The 20,114-nt window shown below is 40.0% G+C and overlaps 5 protein-coding genes across 12 annotated transcripts in view; 3 read left to right on the top strand and 2 right to left on the bottom strand.

Moving 5' to 3' along the window:
• The window catches only part of LOC148389758 (programmed cell death 1 ligand 1-like), a 6,213-nt gene extending 1,193 nt beyond the window's left edge, over nt 1-5,020 (bottom strand). The window contains exons 1-8 of one of the 4 annotated variants that reach the window (XM_088391984.1): nt 4,843-5,020; nt 3,006-3,066; nt 2,641-2,903; nt 2,461-2,557; nt 1,796-2,062; nt 1,006-1,119; nt 861-932; nt 9-119 (exon numbers count right to left, since the gene is read on the bottom strand). In XM_088391984.1, coding sequence (XP_088248110.1) covers nt 9-119; nt 861-932; nt 1,006-1,119; nt 1,796-2,062; nt 2,461-2,557; nt 2,641-2,903; nt 3,006-3,060 — 979 coding nt within the window. In that variant the 5' untranslated portion in view covers nt 3,061-3,066; nt 4,843-5,020. Of the gene's footprint in view, nt 1-8; nt 120-860; nt 933-1,005; nt 1,120-1,795; nt 2,063-2,460; nt 2,558-2,640; nt 2,904-3,005; nt 3,067-3,625; nt 3,771-4,842 lie in introns of those variants that run through there. The other 3 variants (XM_088391983.1, XM_088391985.1, XM_088391986.1) reach the window with 3 other exon arrangements.
• Nucleotides 3,710-13,257, top strand: plgrkt (plasminogen receptor, C-terminal lysine transmembrane protein). Of its 3 annotated transcripts, none has more exons than XM_088391994.1 (6): nt 3,710-3,850; nt 4,133-4,234; nt 7,215-7,345; nt 7,544-7,653; nt 7,723-7,881; nt 13,111-13,257. In XM_088391994.1, exons 2-5 carry the CDS (start codon nt 4,154-4,156, stop codon nt 7,848-7,850), a joined length of 450 nt encoding a protein of 149 aa, XP_088248120.1. In that variant the 5' UTR covers nt 3,710-3,850; nt 4,133-4,153; the 3' UTR covers nt 7,851-7,881; nt 13,111-13,257. The 3 variants fall into 3 exon arrangements, with proteins under 3 accessions (XP_088248120.1, XP_088248121.1, XP_088248119.1); XM_088391995.1 differs by lacking the exon at nt 13,111-13,257 and adding an exon at nt 8,729-8,804; XM_088391993.1 differs by lacking the exon at nt 13,111-13,257 and having other exon boundaries at nt 3,711-3,850; nt 7,723-8,173.
• On the top strand, nt 8,445-9,877 carry LOC148389757 (relaxin-3-like). The gene is made up of 2 exons (XM_088391992.1): nt 8,445-8,824; nt 9,490-9,877. The coding sequence occupies exons 1-2, from the start codon at nt 8,623-8,625 to the stop codon at nt 9,741-9,743; spliced, it is 456 nt and encodes a 151-aa protein (XP_088248118.1). The 5' UTR covers nt 8,445-8,622; the 3' UTR covers nt 9,744-9,877.
• jak2a (Janus kinase 2a) lies at nt 9,945-19,887 on the bottom strand. Of its 2 annotated transcripts, none has more exons than XM_088391974.1 (24): nt 19,626-19,887; nt 17,902-18,156; nt 16,738-16,861; nt 16,544-16,664; nt 16,043-16,188; nt 15,686-15,977; nt 15,445-15,564; nt 14,810-14,967; nt 14,632-14,743; nt 14,337-14,523; nt 14,131-14,252; nt 13,893-14,027; nt 13,737-13,824; nt 13,542-13,669; nt 13,333-13,471; nt 13,104-13,255; nt 12,898-13,048; nt 12,691-12,824; nt 12,313-12,502; nt 12,083-12,207; nt 11,495-11,667; nt 11,312-11,429; nt 11,070-11,183; nt 9,945-10,754 (listed from the first exon to the last, which is right to left on the bottom strand). In XM_088391974.1, exons 2-24 carry the CDS (start codon nt 18,140-18,142, stop codon nt 10,647-10,649), a joined length of 3,378 nt encoding a protein of 1,125 aa, XP_088248100.1. In that variant the 5' UTR covers nt 18,143-18,156; nt 19,626-19,887; the 3' UTR covers nt 9,945-10,646. The 2 variants fall into 2 exon arrangements, with proteins under 2 accessions (XP_088248100.1, XP_088248099.1); XM_088391973.1 differs by lacking the exon at nt 19,626-19,887 and adding an exon at nt 18,244-18,353.
• The window catches only part of rc3h2 (ring finger and CCCH-type domains 2), a 16,368-nt gene continuing 13,622 nt past the window's right edge, over nt 17,369-20,114 (top strand). The window contains exons 1-4 of one of the 2 annotated variants that reach the window (XM_088391975.1): nt 17,369-17,674; nt 17,769-17,956; nt 18,046-18,177; nt 19,812-19,946. The gene's annotated coding sequence lies outside the window, so the exon portion shown is untranslated. The remainder of the gene's footprint in view (nt 17,675-17,768; nt 17,957-18,045; nt 18,178-19,811; nt 19,947-20,114) is intronic. The other variant, XM_088391976.1, reaches the window with a different exon arrangement.

Raw genomic sequence — 20,114 nt, 5'->3', positions numbered from 1 at the left:
TTACTGACGAGGCAATTCCTGCATGCGGGCAGCTCCACGTTTCCATCTGGTTTTGGCGTCAGAGGAGTTGCCCGCCTGAGGATCTTTCAAAACCTCCAGCTGTTGGTTCACTTTGCAATCTGAAGACACCCAAAGTATAAATCAAATCTTTGCCTTTCTGATCATTCGATACACACTGACTGATTGACTGCAGGACTAAACTAACCAATCAATCATCGACTATTAGCTTTGCAGCACTTCAAAATTTCACTTGCAGGTCAACAGGGCCGCAAAATTAAAAATGACTTTTCACAACCTAAAAAAGGTTTAGGATAAAACAAGCACATGAGATGACAAAGTCTATTTATAACTTTGATATTTACCATTGGCCAGAAAGCAAAGTGTGGAGAGTCTCTTGCCAAGAGGAAGAAATGGAAAGAAGGTGTACCCGAGTATTTGTACTTGCTAGTTTTGGTTATGTAGATTTACTTTCTGGGTATTCCGGTGATTTTTGTTTCTGTTTGTTTTAGATTAAGCGTTACAAGTCTTTCTGTAATTTTCTGTTGACCGTTTGTCATCCTTTTTTTGTCGCATTCAAATTCAATTGTGGGCCCAGTTATGAAATTTCACTCTTTGACATTCACTTGTAAATGTCTTTAGATTTTTCCTAAGGTGTTCTAAATGTTGTCATTCTTATTGTTATTAGTTTTTAAATTGTATTATTTTTTTCTTATTATTTTGGAAAGCTACTTTTGTTTTCTTCCGCTTTGGTTTTGAATATCGAGCTGTTTGCAAAGGCCTTTTTTTTAGGTGGTTTTGGTTGTTTGAGTGGCATTTTGTATGAATTATGCTACCTGTATATTCTAAATTAAATCAGTTACCCTCAGTAAAAATAGAAATGGCTTCTTCCTCTTTTTGCTTCCATGATATCTTTTGTTCTTTCCTGGAGTGACCTGTTAGATGGATACACAAAACACTGAGTGACACCAAAAAAAAAACATGAACAAACAAGTTTTCTTTCAATACCTTTTTGCCACCAGAGAATTAGCACTATGACGAGGACAATCGTAAATACTATTACGATACATGTGCTAATTAGTACTGCAGTGTTTGTGTTTTCCTTCGGTTTCTGGGTTTCATCTATTTAAAAAGAAGAAGTGAAAAACAAAGAATCGTGATTTTTCAGGGGATGATTTTCATGTGAGTTGTCACGATAGAAACAATGGAACATACTGTCAATTCATTGTCATGGTTCTTCCCCATAATTTTGCTGATTCATGTCTTGAGTCACAGTTTGGAAATTCTGTCGAATTTCCAGAAACACTATTCAAATCCAACCCCTGGGGATTTTCATGGTTGAGAGTCCCGTAATATATCGTATTCATTTCAGATTATTTGAAATGAGAATTGTTTGATTGAAATGTACGTGTTTATTCATGCCCTTAAGTATATTTTTGACACTTATCCCTTTAAAAATATCCATTGATTTATTGTTACTATGAAATTGATAATATTGTGAAATTATTTTACATTGTATTTAGTCGATCCAAAACTTAGCTAAATGTAATTGAATCAATTTTTGAACAATACAATGGAAAATTCAGAAATAATAGTATTTTACACATACATTTTAACTATTATTTATCTATTATTAAACCTAATCTACATGTGATCTAGCTCATCTTAGCTTTAATACATTTTCAGGGGGGGATGCTACGCTTTACTTTTCATTATTTCTAGTATTAGTTTTATTATTTTCTTAATGTATTGAGTGCCCACGACCCCATATTTGAAAATCTTAGAAGTGCCTGCTCACCTGGGATAAGAAAAGTTGCGGAGGAGGATCTACTATCAAAGCGGCAGGTGTAGTTGTTTTTCTGCGATGATCCCACCTGTATTCCAGATGTGATTCTGTAGAGGCCCTCCTCTGTCGTCACGACGCTGGTACTGGCGTTGAGCTTTCGCCCGTGACCATCCTCCCAAGCCACCGTAGACATCGGGTAGCCCTCGGATTGGCAGGTTAACACGAGCTTGCCTCCGGTTACCGTCTTGGAAATCGTTTTTGTGACTGTTTTATAAGGTGCTGCAAAAAATGAGATAAAGCACATTCCCTCAATGGTTGACTCCACAAAAGGCCTGTCCCCCTAATTGAAGTGAAAATTACAAACTCAAATAAGTCTTGTTGACTACACCGCCTGAAACATCATGCAGAAACAATCACATTCTTGCAATGATGTCAAAGTCAACAGGTAAGCAGAGCTGCATTGAGTTTTGTCGAACACACAGATTAGCATTAGCATCTACTAAGTGCCACATTCCAAATTGCTAAAGAGCGGCAAGATATTGCGTTTGGTTGATACTTTTATTGACTTTATGGGAGATTTTGTAGATGACACCTGCGAGCTAGCTCAGTGCCCTGGTATCGCTACAACCCCTGTCGTCATGGTAACTAAATCCAAATTCCAAAAAGGAGTTGCTGACCAGTAACAGATAGTTTAATGTCTTTATAGTCAGCCCCGTTCCTCGTCCGCACCACACACTGGTATCTTCCCGAGTCGTTGATGCGAAGCCTGGACACCTGTAGCAGGAGTGCAGTGCAAAACTGTTTGTCTATATGTGCTCCAGCACCATGTTTAGATGAAAATCACATAAGAACCTGACCTGCAGTATGGCCCGGCCATCTTTAATTTCCTCGGTGAGAAGCCTGGCCCGACCCTTAAAGTCCGGATGCTGGGAAGAATCTTCCTCCAGCCCGCTTTCTAGGCGGGACACCAAGCGGGGCGAATCCCTGGACCTCCAGTACCAAGCTACCATCAAGTCCTCATAGGGATGCGGTGACAAAGGGTAGAAGTGGCAGCCCATTAGCACTTCTCCTCCCATTTGGGCACTGTATGAGACTCGTTCGGCATCAGCGGTTAACAAGACTGTTGGAAAGTAGGCGAGAGACAAAATTGAATAGGCCTGCTGCGAAATAAAAGTGTTAAACTAGTGGTTATCTACAAGTTTTGTCTTTCCATTTCCAATACCTTGGAGACAGGGCTGGAACAGGAGTTGCAGAATAAAAACTGTGGACCAAGTCATTTAGAGCTGTAGAGAGAATAGCATAAGAGTCACACAAGTAACAGGCTCGTTCACATTAAAACATATATATTCAAAGTGTTTAACAGCAAGTGTACTTGATTAAAAACAAAATGAATAAAATAAATAAGCAAATTGAATTCTAAAATAGCCCTTATTATTTGGAAGTACAGGGTTTTCAATGACCAGTTATGGTGGGAAAATTAAGGTGGTTCCAAGAGAAAAAGTGAACAAGAATTTCTGCCACAGTGATTACGCTTTAGGAAGATTGCTAAATCCAAACCACAGCTTTATTTACTTTTATCTCATATAAAAATAAAAGCATTTGAATAAAATAAACATTTTTGGATCATTTATTTATTCTGCACTGCAATGCATTGGAAAATTGTATTCAGAAAAACATACAATGTCTGACCTCAAGGGTATTTAGTAAAAGAAAAAATATTTCAAAAGTAAAAGCTCATTTAGAGACAAATTGGTATTCAATTTGATTTCCAAACTACACCTACATTTATTCATAGTTTGGATATAAATCAAGCAAGCAAGCAACAATTCTTAATTCTCCTACCTTGTGTGTCAACTTGTCTTCTGTGTCACTGTGCCTGAGTTCTGAGTGCAAGTCATTTATCGCACGTTCCACTCCCTTCCATAGTTGTCATAAATGCCGATGACGTTTTTATTTTGGAAAATGCGCAGTCATCTTAACAATCCATCTTTTAATTTGAAAGGCAAGCGGAATAGGTTAACGTCAGAGAGGAAAGACGTCTAAACAACTGCCTTGCTTGATCACAGGGTAAGTGTATACATTTACATTCCAAGGTCAAAAATGTAAGATGTTTTAAGGCCCGTCGTGTTTTATTGTTTGCGTTTTGAAGTATTTGCAATACCCGTACAGTTAAGTGGAGCTAGCACTCTGAAAGTCGCTCGGAAGTTAAACATGTCATTTGGAAAATGAAGAACGGACGTCAAGCTAAGATAATTCCGAGTCATACAAGAGTTTGACAGAATTCAGAATTGCATTTTAAGTACATCAAATGAGCACGTAACCACCCCACTTTTTTCCCACCCATTCCAGGTCAGCTGTAACGTCGTCAGCATGGGTTTTATTCTCTCCAAATCAATGGACGCAAACTTGACGAAGCAGCAAGAGTTTATGTTGCATAATTCGAGGCTCCAGGTGAGTTCTGTTGCTATGGCAATTATAGTAAGATTAAACAACCAATGTCTAACCTGTGCAACCAGTCAGTCAAGCAAACTGACATTTTTCTCCATGCCCGGCGCCAACGTAAACAGGAAATATTGAATTAGAAAAATATTTGTTTCCAAACCTGTTGCCACGCTTCCATTTTCAAATTTTTTAAACCTAGATATATTCTCAAAAAAATTCTGGCACAACACCAAATAAAATGATCATATAATCTTGATGAATAGATTGCAGTGGACCCCCACAACAACAGATTAAGATGATGGTGCAAAATTGTATATTTGCTTTAGTTCACAATAGTTTAGCACAACATCAAAACAAGTGCAGTTTGATATTGATTATACATTTAATGTAAATGCCAAAAGCTGCCTTACTTGAGTTGAATTACAGAGATATGTTCCCTCATAAAGTCGCTACTAGAACAAAGTACATTCAGGAAAAACTGTTGAAAGGTATAACAATATTTTTGTTGACAACACTCAGATTGGACTGAGCAATAATGATAATAACACAGAAAACAAAATGACAAAACTTAATTTAGCAGCCCCAAATAAACAAATGGAAAACTGTTATTTTCTGACCTGATATTTGAAGCATTCCACCTCCGACCCTCCTTGTGTGGAGTTTCCATGTTCTCCCTGCGCCCGCGTGGGTTTTCTGCGGGCATTCCGATTTCCTCCCGCATTCCAAAAAAATGCTTGGTAGGGTAATTGAGCAGTCCAAATTGCCCCGAGGTGTTAGTGTGAGCACGGATGGTTGGTTGTCTCAGTTTGCCTTGTGATTGGCTGGCAACCGGTTCAGGATGTCCGCCGCCTACTGCCCGATGACTGCTGGGATAGGCTCCAGCACACCCTTGACCCCCGTGGAGTCAAAGCGGCACAGAAAATATTTGTTTCCAAACCTGTTGCCACTCTTCAAATGTTTTGAGCCTAGACATATTCTCCAAAAATTCCTGGCACAACACCAAATCAAATTGTCATACAATCTTGATGAATAGATTGCAGTGGACCCCCACAACAATACATTAAGATGATGGTACAAAATTGTATATTTGCTTTAGTTCACAATAGTTTAGCCAAACAAGGACTGCACAGAACATCAAAACAAGTGCAGTTTGTTATTAAAAAAGCTGCCTGACTTGAGTAGAATTAGAGTAGATATTTGCCCTCATAATTACAGTCGCTACTAGAACAACGCACATTCAGGAAAAAGTGCAACTGTTGAAAAATATAACAATATTTTTGTTGAAAACACTTAGATTGGACGAAGCAATAATGTTAATAACACAACAAAATGACAAAATATTCCATTAACCTAGCAGCACTGAATATCTGATGTAGCTATTTCATGACGTCATGGAGAAAGGATTCCCTTTATTAAATAGTATCAACTGAGGGCGGGTTCGAATGACGTTTGTCAAGTTATTTTGGGTTTCTGTTGCTATAAATACCATTAACCTGTTGTTTTGTTACTGTGTGGTTTTCCTATGGCAATTTATGCTTACATAGAAGTTAATTTTTAATTGACAACACTCAGATTGGACTGAGCAATAATGATAATAACACAATAAACAAAATGGCAACATTTTCCATTAACTTAGCAGCCCTGAATATCTGACGTAGCTATTCCATGACGTCATGGAGAAAGGATTTTTTTTAAATAGTATCACCTGGGGGCGGTTTCGAATGTCAAGTTATTTTGGGCTTCTGTTGCTATAAATACATTTAACCTGTTGTTTTCTTATTGTGTAGTTTTCCGACTGCAATGTATGCTTACGTAGAAGTTAATTGTAAAAATTTGAAAACATTCCCTGCACATTTAGAAGTATTGCTGTATTTTGATTCATGGATTTAATTCGTTCAGATTCAGATGACAAATATTCCTGTCATGACTTTTTGTTTAAAAAAATTCCTTTTGGGGTGTCATTTACTGGGATTATTGATGGCTACAAACTCCATCGCAGGTGTTAATTTTTCAACACGATAACATTATGTTGTTATTTTTTTTTCTACCGTCATTTTCTCCTTTCAGCCCAGCTGTACACTTAGTAAATGAAGACTAATCTTTTTCTTTGGTTGCTGAACATTTGGCCAGATTTTTCATTTCTCATGAATCCACATTTGCAGCTGGCCATCAACCGATACTTTGAGGCGTGGAAGTTTCAATATGACTGACCATCAACGATCTTTCAGTTTCATTGTGACGTGGAAGTTTCAATACGACATTGGTGACTCACTTGATGACAATGATTTATTGTTAAAGTTCAAGAGGGGGAAACCCAAAGACCCGAGGTCCACAGCGGAACTGACACATTATCTTGTGTCCCATTTAATCAAATTTTGCCATTGTGGTTGTTCCTTTCATTTTGCCTGAAAATACCAAAACTGTTTGTTTTTTTTAAAACAAATATTACAGTCATTTATTTTCATCCCCAATTCCGTTAAAATACATTTTCACAACTTTTTATTTTAGTTTCAATTTGTGACGTAGTGTATTTTGTAAAAACCCCGTGTGGCGTCAAAAGCCCCCATGAGAATAATTGGTGAATAATTTAACATTTTCCCTCTGCACAAGAAGTTGAAACAGCATGCTTCTTGAAAGTGCTGTAAAAGAAAATATCGCTTGATTGTGTGTATTATCTCAAGTGCAGTTTTAGCGAATATTAACTCACCTTTGACGTAATCGCGGCTGAAACGTTCTGATTTCGGACCATTGTTTTCCTGCCCGCTGCACACCGCAATCGGTCACAATAGGAGGCTGATATTTGCATTAGCATTTTTTATATTAACGGTATTTATGCGAAGCGAATCGGTAATGTTCACTTGTCAAAAACAAACTTTGCCTCAAACCAAATAGAAAGAAAAATGGTAACCTGGTAATAATCATAAATTGAGCCTTTACTCCATTTCACATATAATCTAAATGTCCACTGGCATGTGTTGTGTTTTCACAGTTGGAGCGTCAGATGATGCTACAGAACCAGATGAGAGAGCGACAGATGGCCATGCAAATCGCCCGCTCCAGAGAATTCGTCAAGTACTTTGGCACATTTTTCGTCGTGGCCTCCGCCGGCCTAACCCTGGGGTGACTTTCACACAGCACCTGCGTTTTCGCAGCTTTGCATTTTATCCAGTGGCCTTTTCCAGTTGCCGTCATGCGGTCCCAAAATGTCATTTTTTACAACTCGCTAGCTTTTACCACCAATAACAGCAAGACGCTCCGGCGGTTGGCAAATCGGGTGCAGTCACAGGTGAAAATCAATGTCTCTTTTTTCTTATCCAGTGCCCTAAAAAGTAAGAAACCAGCCTTGTTGGCGCCCATCTTGCCACTCAGCTTTGTATTTGTCTATCAAATGGACGGCGCCTATGGAACACTTATTCATCGAATTCGAGGTAAGGTTGGTTCTATTTGTTTACTCATCCAAGTTATATTTTGTAAGACTTCCTTCCGTCGTTTTTTAGGGGAAGCCGAAAGTATCATGGTGTCTGAAAAAGAGCGTCTGGACTTGCCTCACGGGACGCCGACCTTCGATAGCATGGAGAAGGCCCGACGCGCTAAAAGCAACCTGGCCTCCTTCTTGGAGAGATAATAATCTGGTCCTCCAGAAAGACAGTCCAATGGTAAAACCGTCCGTTCGCGCTTCTTACCTACTGCTGGTCTTGGGTAAATAATTATTTTTTTTAATGCTATGTGGTACGTTGCCTTTCGCTACAGATTTTCATGATCGAAAATGAAATTAGCAGCAAATACCCCAAGTGCTAAACTTTGTTTTGCGTTGAAGATTCATCAGGTGAACATCATAAACTTTAAACATAACTTTATTAAAAGTGCCTTTGGTGCACCTTTTTATTCATACTCGCGAGATTTTAATTTGGGGCATCTAAATAAATTAGACCAAGATGGAAGACTGAATGTATTTCTATTTAATGATGAGTTTACCTTTTTGAATAGTAATATATAAACAAATAACTGCTTTCTTGGTGTAATGTATTTTCAATGGAAAATTAAACGCCATCCTTATCAACAATTTAACGTGATAAAACGCCGTGCGGCATCGACGCGGAAGTGAGGCCCAGTGCCACTTGAACGCAAGTGTTCACAACCCACACTTTCAATAATACTTCAAGCACAACGAAATACATCCCCAGTGCGTCAATTGTTAGCCGTCAAAATGACGCATTTATGTGTGTGAGAAAGGAGGAGGGAGAGGGCGGGGGGGGGTCTCAGGCGACTCCACAGGTTAAGCAGAGCACTATAAAAGATGGGCTCCATTCCCGAGAACACCAATCAAGCTCCTTTAGAGATCTTTATGGAAGCCGATCAGCTGCTGTGACAGCTCGAGTGCCAAAGTGTTGCGAAGCATGTTTTTGAGACTTGCGATTTGCGGGTTGGTGTTGGCGCTGGTAGCGTGCGGCGACGGTAGCGTGCAGGCTCAAAGTATCAGCAGAGCGCTGTTCCTGCCCAGAGACTACGGAGTCAAGCTTTGTGGGAGGGAGTTCATACGAGCTGTCATTTTCACCTGCGGAGGCTCACGCTGGAAGAGACTCGACAATGCAGAAGATGGTGAGTGGACGTGGATTTTTTTTTTTCATACTGTTTATTTGAAAAGTTTTTTTTCAACTTCTTTTTTTCTTCTTTTTTTAAATGATATATTTACTTGGAAAGACATTTTTATTGGGTGATTTTTTTTAAATACATGATGCAACAAAAAAAATAATGCAGCAATGTTTTTCATTGGATAGAGGAAAAAATGAATGAACTTTAGCTTCAATTATCACCCACAAAAAACAGTTTAAAAATCATCGTCAAAAACTGTATCATTTTTATCTTTTACAATAGGCTTGCTTCGGCTACATGTCTGAGGAACCCCTGCAAATTTTTCTAACCCACTACTGGGTCCCACCAGTCTATTTTATGTAGCACTCATGTCTGAAAATCATGTCGCGTTTTAAACCTTACAGATTTTTTCCCCAAGGCGTTCTTGTGTTAAACAAAAATGAGTGGAAATATGGAATATTAAAAATATATATATATTCTCCACTAGATGGCACTACTGACACTCCCTTTCAAAGTTTATCATAACTACTACCAGCTTTTTGTTTTTTTGCAAAGCTAAACCTATAGCCACGGCCGTTTCAGCACCATAGATAGCTCCCCCTATAGCACTGTACTGTAACGACAATAAAATGCATCAAATGTTGACGCTATGGTCTCTTTTTTTTTTTCAGATTCCTTTCAATGGAGACCCCACAGTGACATCACAAACCTTCTCCCCAAGCGTACCTCCTCCACCTTCTTTTCACTTTTCAATGGCGCTTCAAGCACCAGTGACAAAGACCGCTCGTCCATTATTTTGGAGGAACCCCTGAAAGAAGGTTGGCCCGAAAACAGCGGGAGGAGACGAAGGCACTTTTCTCAGGGTGTGGCAGGCGTTTGCTGCAGCGAAGGCTGCACTAAGAACGATATCGGACGATTGTGTTGAGGGGTACTTTGTTGTCATGTTAATATCTCATAACAAATTTGTCAGATTTTGTTTTAAAAAAAAAAGCCATGTAAAATGCATTTGTGTTCATATCATGTCTGACTGACTATAATAAACAGTGACATTTATTTAAAGAGGGACTCTAAAACTCTTATTATTTTATGTAGGTGTGCAAAATAAATAACTTTGTTGCCAATACAGTTAATATAATACCAGGAATGACTTTTATTCAATTTGAATAGTAAAACGTTTTTATCAAAATATTTTTTTCACATGTAAATGTACATCTGTGTCGCAAAGTCATCAAAACGGCTGCTGTGAAATTCCTCCAATGCTCTTTTATACAAACGATTTAAAAACATATCAACAGACTACAATGTGACTTCTATAATTCAAAGTCTTCATATAAAAAAAGATATATACAAACAATTGATCGATTTAGAGGTAATATCAGCAATCCCAAACGTATTTTCTTCAAACACGCTCTTAAATTCTATTCCTTCTTGAATTCTAAACATATTTGTGAAGAGTTATTGCAAATAATTACCACAAATAAATGTATTCTGGATTCTCTGTACTATTTTGCCTCTACCAAACAGGTCAGGTGGAGTTGTACATTTGATCGTGTCATGAAAGATGATGAAAACTACAACTCAAGTTTAAGCACAGTACAAAAAAAAGTCAACACTATAAATGCAGTTATGATACAAACACATATAGACATACAATATATATAAAAATATATTAAAAAAAGAACTGCTTAAAAAATGTATATATAATGAATGTACAAAACCAAGGCAATCGAGAATGGTTTTTTTGGAATCGGGCGTAGTGTTTCAAAAACTCCTCACATCTTTTGCAATTTGCCTTGGTGTGATAGGAAATTGTATCTGTGACTACCCCTCATGTGTCCAAGTTGTCTCGGGCCATCTCCACACTGTGGATCAGCATTTTGAAAGTGGGCCTCTCTCCCGGGTCACCGCTCCAGCACTCACTCATCATCTGGTGCATCTGACAAAATCAAAGTGGTTTTACTCACTGAACGGTTACACTCACCATTTGTGTTTAATCACGACATTGTATTAGTGCTAAAGTGAGAAAGCTAATTTTGTGAGCTGTGGAGGTAAGTTGGCAAAAAAACAGAGTGAGTATAAAAAGTCTACACACCACTAATCAATTTCCAGATTTTTTTTTATATTAAAAAAAATACAACCAAGATGAAATATTTTAAAATTCACCTGCCACCATTAATGTGACCCATGAACAATTCAATTGAATTAAAAAAAAAAAAAAAAAAGGGTAGGGGTGAAAGTTGTTAGTGCTGACCTCTTTCGGGCAATTTTCAGGCACAGGTAAGCGATAGCCTTGTTTCAGCAGGTCGATCAAATGATAAACAATCATCTGTCCTTGTTTATCATTTCCCATCTGCTCCATAAACACCTGAAACAAAAGTAAACAACAAAGTCATGATTTATAAGAGCCACTTAAGTGAATCATAGCAGCCAAATTATTATGAAGCACTTTCCGGCTTTTAATGAGCATTCAATCAAAGAGAAGTGAGAAGTTACCGCGGGTGGGCTGTTGCTTTTGTCACAGTAGGTAAAAAGTTCATATAGGACCACGCCAAAACTCCAAACATCTGACGCCACGGAAAATTTGCTCTCTGTGAGTGACTCTGGAGAATACCTGAAAAAACAAAACATTAATCAAATATGATATGTTGAGGTTTGACACAGTCGGGTCCTGCTTACCAAAAAATGGGGCTTTCCCCAGGCTCCCTTACGGTGTAGTACTCTTTGTCTTGGGGGAGCACTTTGGTCAGGCCAAAGTCACCAATCTTGACCTGCGTGTCGCTCTCAACTAGAATATTTCGAGTGGCCAGGTCTCTGTGGATGTAGCGCTTTGTGGCCAGGTAGTCCATACCCTGGAACGATCATATTACGTTTCAATACAAGGGTTGAAATATCGACTTGTTGCTAATCAAAACAGCAGCACCGATGCATGCCAGCAGAAATGACTTGCAGTTTCATTTCACAAAAATACTGTATTTAGTTTTCCCACACTAATTTGTGGTTTACTGCTTGCAATTTTTTAGCCAGTTTGCTATTTATACGCTCTATCTGCAATGCCGTAAAATACCAAAAGATGGCGCCAAATTCCTAGAGCGGCTGTTAATTGCAAAAAAATACTTCATAGAAAACTCAAAGCCTGGAGGACTCACTTGTAAGATTAGGTTCAAATATGGAAATGTTTTATAATTATAGTTTGTGTTTTATGAATGGTTTAAATGATTAATATAGGAAATGATAAATATGCTTTGTCATATGTTGTCTAGTCACCTTGCAAATCTGCAGCGAGTAAAGAAGCAGCTTCTTGAAATCAAAGTGGACTTTGTTTTTGAGGAGATAATCCCTCAAACTGCCATAGGGAAGATACTCCATGATCAGGCGTAGGTTCTTCCGGCCTTTAAAAAAAAGAAGTATTAAATTGAAATATGCAGCTGGGAAAATTAGCTTTAGCCTTGTCCTCATTTGTTTGTGAAAAAAATTCATTGGCTGGTTGTTCATACCTGCGCTGTAGCACACTCCTTTATATTTGACAATGTTCTCGTGATGGAGAGATTTGAGGATCTCGATTTCACGCTCAAAGTCCCTGATGTGCTCGGCCGTGCTGTGCTGGAGTTTCTTTACCGCCACCACCTCCCCTGTGCTATCCTGCAGGGGGTCGTAGCGGCACATCTCCACGCTGCCGAAATTCCCCTGCAAGGAAGAAGAAGGTTCAAATCTGCTTCGTGAACCACTTTTTAACTCCTCTAGACGGCACTCTCTACTCAACGTTGCCATCTAGAGGAGTCAAAAAATACAACTGGTTCATGAAGCAAATATGAAGCTTCATTTTCCCACCACTAGTTGACGGATAGGTGGAAATGTTGATGTGTGTGTCTCACTTTGCCTAGCTGTTTGAGGAAGATGAGGTGTCGCTCCTCAAACTGAGCAGGTTCTTGGCACTCGGAGGCCCACGGGAAGCCAGAGCCTCGCGTTTTGGCAGGCACCATGTCGCTCTCCACCAGCAGCTCGTAATCTGCCCCACAAGATGTGTAAGCTAATAAGGGCCTACAAGATGTGAAGAGAACGAGCCCGGTTCCGGTTCCTACCCGGCGTGAAGAGACTGTTCAGGTCTCGGATGACCGCTCTGAAGGAGGGTCGGAGTGAAGGCTCGTAGTCCATACAGCTGTTAATCAGATTGGCCAGTTCGGTCCATTTGGGAGCTGGAAGCTGGTGTCTGTCCTCGTAGAACATTAGCTTCTGTGGAGGAGGAGATGTGTTGAGTGGGTTCCTAATATTTTGCATTCTTTGTCACCTTGCAGCAGTCCAGGGCACAGAGTGGTTTATCTCCACCGCTGCAGATCTCCCACAGAGTGGTACCAAAGCCCCACTTGTCCGTGGCTAAACTCAGATTTTGCTGGCTTTCAATGCATTCGGGGGGCACCCACGGGATCCGCTCCACCAGAACTGTAAGTCAAAAAGCCGAGACAAATGTTGAGAACAATGTTTGCTGCTGTGTGAGTGTGAAGTTGAGATTCCAAGACCTTCTTTGGGCAATACGGTGATACCGATGCCAGGGTCGCTAAGCTTGATGAAAGGCAGACTTCCTGTCTTCCGGTCCTCCTTTCGGATCACCAGAACATTCTTAGCACAAACATTCCCGTGGACTATGTTCTTGTCCTCCTGCAGGCGCAAATGACAAACGCTTACTTTGTCACCGTTACCACCTTGAGAATAATCTAAGAGACCTTACCAGGTAGTGCATAGCCCAAGCCAGCTGCTTGGCTACCTCCAACTTCCACGTGATGTTGATGCTACTTTTGTTCTTTTTCAAATACGTGTCCAGAGAGCCAAATTTACCGTATTCTTGAACCATAATGTCTGAAACAAAGATAAACAGGAGATAAATATATATTTTTTTTCACATCTGTGTGTGATTTGAACTTACTCTCATCTCCACAAACGCACACGCCATAGTTGAGAAGCAAGTGCTTGTGGGAGAGCTGGCTCATCATGCTAGCTGCTTCAAAGAATGACTGAGGGACGACAGAAACCAATAATAGTTTCTTTAATCAGCCAAGGCTGAAAAAAAAAAAAAACTGACCTCCGAGTAAATGCGATGAGCCTTGTCCAGAATTTTGAGAACCACATCGATCTGATGAATCTCTCCATAGTCTCCGAGCTCCTTCCTCACGCCGGAGAAGAGCTTGGTGAACGTACCCTGGCCCAGACTCTCATTCTAAAAAATGAAGTTGATCCATGTTTAAAGACAAAGGCGCGCTAACGTGCTAATCAATGATGGCTAATGTTTATGAATCTGAAAACAAGGAGGTCCGTCTTACGATGATGAGGTCCTCTTTTCGAATCTTGTGGAAAACCATCTGGCTGATGCTTTTTTGTAGCGAGGGAGACAGAAGAACCTCTGGCCCTTGGTTATTTCGACACACCAGCAGATTGGATTTGTCTGGAGAAGCGTTATCACATGAGTTAAAGATCTTCCATCACAAATTGGAACATCTACTCTGACATTATTAAATGTCAAACTGACGTTTGGGGCTGGGCGGGCAGCACTTCGTCAACTGGAACGTGTATCCGTCTGTGCGAAGCGCCTCCTTGTGGTAGCAGGCGAGAAGTTCCCCGAGCGTGCCGAAGCTTCTCTTGGCACCGCTCAGAACGTACTCTCCTGACTCGCTCTTCACAATCTGACAGTGCTTGTAGTCCGTCAGAGGATCATACTGAAGATCAAATAGAACATTTTAAGTCGGATGATAGCTGACAAACCAATCATCTTCACTCCAGGCGGGTCACATGAGAGCCTTAAATGACTTATGTGGAACTCTCACCCCCACCACGAAGGACATAAAGAGCTTGTCGTAGTCTCTGGGGCTACGGCGCAGCATGTACAAGCCTTGCCGGTTGCCGGCGCGACGTAGCTTAGCGACAGTGAACTCCATCCTGTGAGCGGAGACACGTTATTAAACCACGTGCGGGAATGTGTGAAATCTTTGGAATGCTACTCACGATAGAGGGCCATGACAGTGGCTCTGGATGCCTTCCAGAAGCCTGGGAGGAGCAACTTCTTTGCAAAGATAATGATGAGCGTCCGCGACCAGTCTGTAGTATCCGTCCACTAACGATACGAAAGATAGGGCTTCGGAGAGAGAGTGGAACTGCAGCTCCTAAAAAATATAGGGACAAGTGATCAAGAGTAGGAAATTGACATTAACTTCATTTTTTAAATTTTATGCATCAAAAGTATAAGTAGTATCGTTTGCTTGGTATCGGTATACTCATTAGTCTGGGAAAATAATCCCTAAAAAAAATTGGGAATGCTTTATTGTAGATCCCCCCCTGGAGTCATTCAATAACAAGATCTCAAGACTGAAAAAGAGAACAAACATGACTAGTTAGTCTCCAAGACTGATTCCAAAGATGATCTTGCCTTAGAGATAATGACAATCCGATGTATTCATCTGAATACAATTTCGATACCCCCTAAGGGCGGAATATTTTCAGTCTGTGGTCAAACATTGAAAAAGAATTTATCAAAATCCTTTTTTCTACTGCTTACTCATTTCTGTAATGAATGAACAGGCATCTGTTTACGATGTTTCGCAACACATAAATGCGTAATCGATATGATCAGCGGACTGTACCAGAATATGATGGTCTTGTCTCGTGAGAGTAACTATGCGACTCTCGGCCGAGCCTTGCTTATTGGCCTGCTTAATGCTGATGTCGATCACCTCTTGGAAATCACAGTATGGCTGCAGCTCCTAAAAGATACAAATGAATCATCAAGACAATCTCCTCGTGACTTAGCTTATGTAAAGATTGTCTGTTACCATGGCAGCGCAAAACTCATTTGCTTTTTTTTTTTCTCTCATCTTCCCTTACCTCACCAGCTCCTTCCGTTTTCCCTTTTGACCACTGGATGCCCTTGTTGCCCATGACGACGATGGTAACATCACGCGCGGACAGGTCTGTGAGGTGGAAGCGCTCCGAGTAGAGCGACGGAAGCAGGATCTCCAAGCTCATCAGATACTTGAGGCGAAGTTTACACACCGTGGCTTTTAACTCGGTAAACTGCTGGATGAACCTCTTGAACCGGAATCGGATGCGCTTGCGAGTTAAGATGTTGTACTGCTGGATTCGACTTCGCATGCAGCTCGGCAGGAAGGATTTGTAGCTGAAGCAGAAATGGGACGTGGCCTAAATTCAGATGGACGATATTCAAGGGGAATTACAACTTACCTGGTGTCGTTATAGATGCCCACAGGTGACTGGCCACTCTCTTTCGCCAAACGCATCATGTCCAGTACCGCCATACCCAAACATTCCTCCTGGGCTTCATGACCCATTGGAATAACAACCCTATCATTAAGAAAGTCACTCCGCCACTGTCAAGAAAAATACCAAACTTGTCAGTAGTAGACACAGTTATGATAATCCATTAGTTGTGAGATTTCTTTCTTTATTAGTCATCTATTGTACCAATCAGAGGCTGCGTTGAATCAGTTTACAGTTCAAAGAACATCCGATACAGGAAGTTAAGACAAAATAGGCAAATAAAAACAATGACTTAACTTTGTTACTCAATTTGAAATCTCAATGTACAACTTAAGAAAAAAAATAAACTTGGGTAATTCTTATCATAATTCAGTACAGGCTTTCCCTTTGTGAATAATCATAGCTGCCTTTTTGTTTCAGCTCTTTGGCAGCCCAAAGTAAAATGTGACTCCACTTACAACTGACCTGGAAAAATTGATACGCCATGACGCATTCATCCATCACAGGACTCTCCATGCCCTTGTTAAGCCCGCAGCGGTGAGCATATGAGGAACTGCCACTGTTGTACCAGCCAGGAAAGTAATACCTGTTTACAAGTGCGAGCAAAAAAAATGTCATCATATGAACGCTTACTAAAAATTTAAAATGTTATTATCCACCTGATTCTGAAATGTAAGCGCTCGCTGGTCTCCGGGTTCAGTTTGAAGACGTGATTGGCTGGAAACCACATTCGGTCGCTTTCCCTCATCAGGCTGAATAAGTTGAAGTATAACGGTGCAATACCTGCAAGGAAGTTTTTTTTTATGCAACGTATTTTTTATATAAAACACACATCATGGAATAAAAGTGGAGGGTCTCGCATTTAAGCCAGACAGGAATGAATAAGCGACCGGAAAATGAAAACTTGTTTGTTTCATTGTACATCACCGCTGAACATTTGCTGCTTTTACAGGCAGTGTAAAAGGAGTTTATGATTTTATCGGGATGTTAAATCAAAGAGCCACATCTGTATAATCAAATTACACGGTCTCGTTTAAGTTTCAAGTGTTTTGTGCATTTTTTTTTTAGAATAGATTATTCTGTCGATTAATCAAATTATCGGGTACACTTTTATTTACAATAAAATGTGGTTAAAGAAAAAGGTTAACAGACATAAAAAATCCCTCAAAACATTAACTTTATTATTAAAATTATTATTAAAATATGACCGAAATGATTATTAAAGTACAAGACGATTAATTAAAGGTTAACAGACATAAAAAATCGCTCAAAACGATAACTTTATTATTAGAATCATTATTAAAATATGAACAAAATGATTATTAAAATACAAGACGATTAATTTGTTAATCAATTTGTTGGAGATTAATCATTTAATTTTGACACCTTATTGTTTTTTTTTCTTTTTAGCTAGCAACAACCACATTCTATCTTTTCTTTGTTATTGTAACATCAGCCTAGCGTGTGCAAATTTGTAGAGTTAGCTTATTCGGAGACAGAAGACTTTCTTAACAGGAAGCACTCATGAGTGAAGCAACCTAACGATGAGAACGCCGCCTTGAGAGGAAATGCCTGTGACCACAAGCGGAAATCAAGGTACTTGCAGGGTTGACCTACATTTTTATTCTCCCATGCATTATTATTTACTAGCCATGACACCAATCCGATATTTTTTAAAATGTTCAACCAGGTCATACACCGCCTCAGGCTTCAACTCCACCGTGACCCTAAACAGTGGCAAGAAAAATGCCCAGATATAAATCTGTGGATAAAAACCAGTTTGGAATGCAGATCACCGTGTGAGAACTGTCTTCATCACTCACCACAAGTTTTCGCCGCGAGGATGCAAAGCTCCTCTGCTACGTAATCGCCGGGCGGGTATGTGAGCACACACTGCTCTCCCCCATCATCCTTCTCCACGTAGTAAAGTTGGACACTTAGACATGTTCTATTCTGCTTCGGCTCAGGTCCAGAAGATGGCGTGCAATCAGGTGGGAGGCCATTATGATGCGCTGTGGGGCAGGTGCCGCTTGGGTTCATGGTTCTCACCAAAAAGCAGGCCATGTACCGACATCCACCTAGAAAAGGGAAAAACTATGGTGAGTGGGGGTTCTAGCATGCTTATATTTGTCATAAAACTCCTCACATGTTCTCACAAGACCCACATTGTTTGACTCCCAATGTGCTATAATAATCACAAACATTTGAAACAGCGATAAAACTCTGGCGTTCCATTCGCTTTCATTTCTCCGTTGAGCTGCTGACCCGCCGCCGCAAATCGCTTTAAGTGAATTCTGAACGGTACAACACAAATCATTTCATCATGTCCTTAAATGATGCGTCTGCAAAGCCAAATGCGTGACAGATACTTGAGTCATGCAATTACAAAGTAGCACAGCTGATGAAAAGATAAAAAAGAACTACCGGGGTAAAGATGTGAGTCAGTGTGGCCAAGAAGAAAAAGCAGCTGTTATACAATGTGATTGCAATGAAAGCTATTGAATTGGCTATTTCCTACATCCTGAATGGAATTTTTTTTTTTTTTTTTTTTTTGGGTCAAACGGAAAAGCTCTGCCTCGCTCAGAGTCAAGAGTCAAGACATGCACTGGCAAACTGATCCAAATTGAAAAACAATGGCCCATCAAGTGAAATGTTGTCTATCCATGTTTACACACCCCAAATATTTATCACACAGCATACAGGCAAGTTCCGCACTCAAGTCTTATCAGGGTCTCCTTGCTTTGCTGCACTAGGAGAGCGTTATCAGTCACAACACATTTCAACATTTACTACATACTCTGCTTCTGGACATTTTGGGCTTTCATGATGTAACTTTAAAAACAATGCACACTAATAAGACTAATAAGCAAAACAGCAATCTTAAAAGATTTTTTTCCACTATCCCCAAGGAACCTTTTGGAACAAACGGTGGCTCATGATGAGTCACTGGAGACAGAAAGATACTTTTTGGTCTTCTATCTATTCAAACATCAGAGCAAAATAATGAGTAGACTTGTGTCCAGAGCAGAGGCGGTTTTACAGGGTGGCAAGGGGTGGCAACTGCCACCTCCCCCAAATGCGTTGCCACCCTAAATGCCACCATTACAATGAGTCTATTAATACTACATTCACATTTTCAATACAAATCTTCCAATAGTGTGTTTTAATCACCTGTTCAGAATCGACTCCCCCCCCCCTTTAAAAATTAAAATGGTTGCATCCTATAGTGACTCCAATCAAATTGAAAAAAATCAAGTATATTTTACTTTTCCATTTCCAGGCTGAGCGAAGATTCAGGTAAGATAATCTATTTATGGTTGCTGTATTCAGCAAATAAGCCCGAACACAGCCGGATGTTGCATAGCATGCACTGTAGCAATATGTTGTTGTTATGACTTTTGCCTTGTCCAATCATAATCATTGTCACTATACTGTTATTAAATCATAATTAAATCATAATGAAACATGCACAACTGTCAATCAAACATTGAAATGATATTATGTTTTAGGAAGTTAATATTAATGCTCAGCTCATACGCTCACTTACTGTTTGTTGTTGTCGAGTTGTCCACACAGCAGCTTTGGAGCAACGCTTTTAAGCGACAATAATAAAATAAGATCAAATTGTCAAGAGTCTCATTCGTCCGTTTTGACTTGCAGAGCAGACCGGCAGACAGCCGCGATGCATTTTTGTCCCGAAACAACAATGTCCACCTTAACAACTCTCTTCTAGGCCAACTGTCAACTGTCAAGCGATCCAATGGTGACCCTGGACCGTCTCGTTTTGGAATGAACCACGGGAACTCCTCTTGACTTGCCCCCCTTGCGAGTGGGAGTGGATGACAGCCCACGAGAGATCATCATGTTTGTAAGTTGGGCCAAGGGCGCCCTCTTGTGGAGTTTTATCTCATAGCAACATTTTGAAATATGCCAGCCTCAAAATAAGAAAAAGGAAACAACATAACGGAAATAAAAACAAAAGTGGCATCACAGGCAGAGACTGTACCACTCAAATGACTTGAAAATATTGTTTTGA

Source organism: Syngnathus floridae, chromosome 12, assembly GCF_059516105.1.
Source record: "Syngnathus floridae isolate MCC-2025c chromosome 12, RoL_Sflo_1.0, whole genome shotgun sequence".
Classification (NCBI taxonomy): domain Eukaryota; kingdom Metazoa; phylum Chordata; class Actinopteri; order Syngnathiformes; family Syngnathidae; genus Syngnathus; species Syngnathus floridae.
Note: the sequence above shows the minus strand (reverse complement) of the source record. Positions and strands in the feature narration are given on the sequence as shown.

Coding starts and splice junctions, on each gene's coding strand:
- jak2a (XM_088391973.1), bottom strand. CDS start 18,313: ATGGAACGCCAGAGTTTTATCGCTGTTTCAAATGTTTGTGATTATTAT. Junction 15,565..15,685: donor AAACGGAAGGAGCTGGTGAG/GTAAGGGAAGAT, acceptor TGTATCTTTTAG/GAGCTGCAGCCATACTGTGA. Junction 12,825..12,897: donor GAACAGTCTCTTCACGCCGG/GTAGGAACCGGA, acceptor CTTGTGGGGCAG/ATTACGAGCTGCTGGTGGAG.
- LOC148389757 (XM_088391992.1), top strand. CDS start 8,623: ATGTTTTTGAGACTTGCGATTTGCGGGTTGGTGTTGGCGCTGGTAGCG. Junction 8,825..9,489: donor ACTCGACAATGCAGAAGATG/GTGAGTGGACGT, acceptor TTTTTTTTTCAG/ATTCCTTTCAATGGAGACCC.
- plgrkt (XM_088391994.1), top strand. CDS start 4,154: ATGGGTTTTATTCTCTCCAAATCAATGGACGCAAACTTGACGAAGCAG. Junction 7,346..7,543: donor TCCGCCGGCCTAACCCTGGG/GTGACTTTCACA, acceptor TTTCTTATCCAG/TGCCCTAAAAAGTAAGAAAC. Junction 7,654..7,722: donor ACTTATTCATCGAATTCGAG/GTAAGGTTGGTT, acceptor GTCGTTTTTTAG/GGGAAGCCGAAAGTATCATG.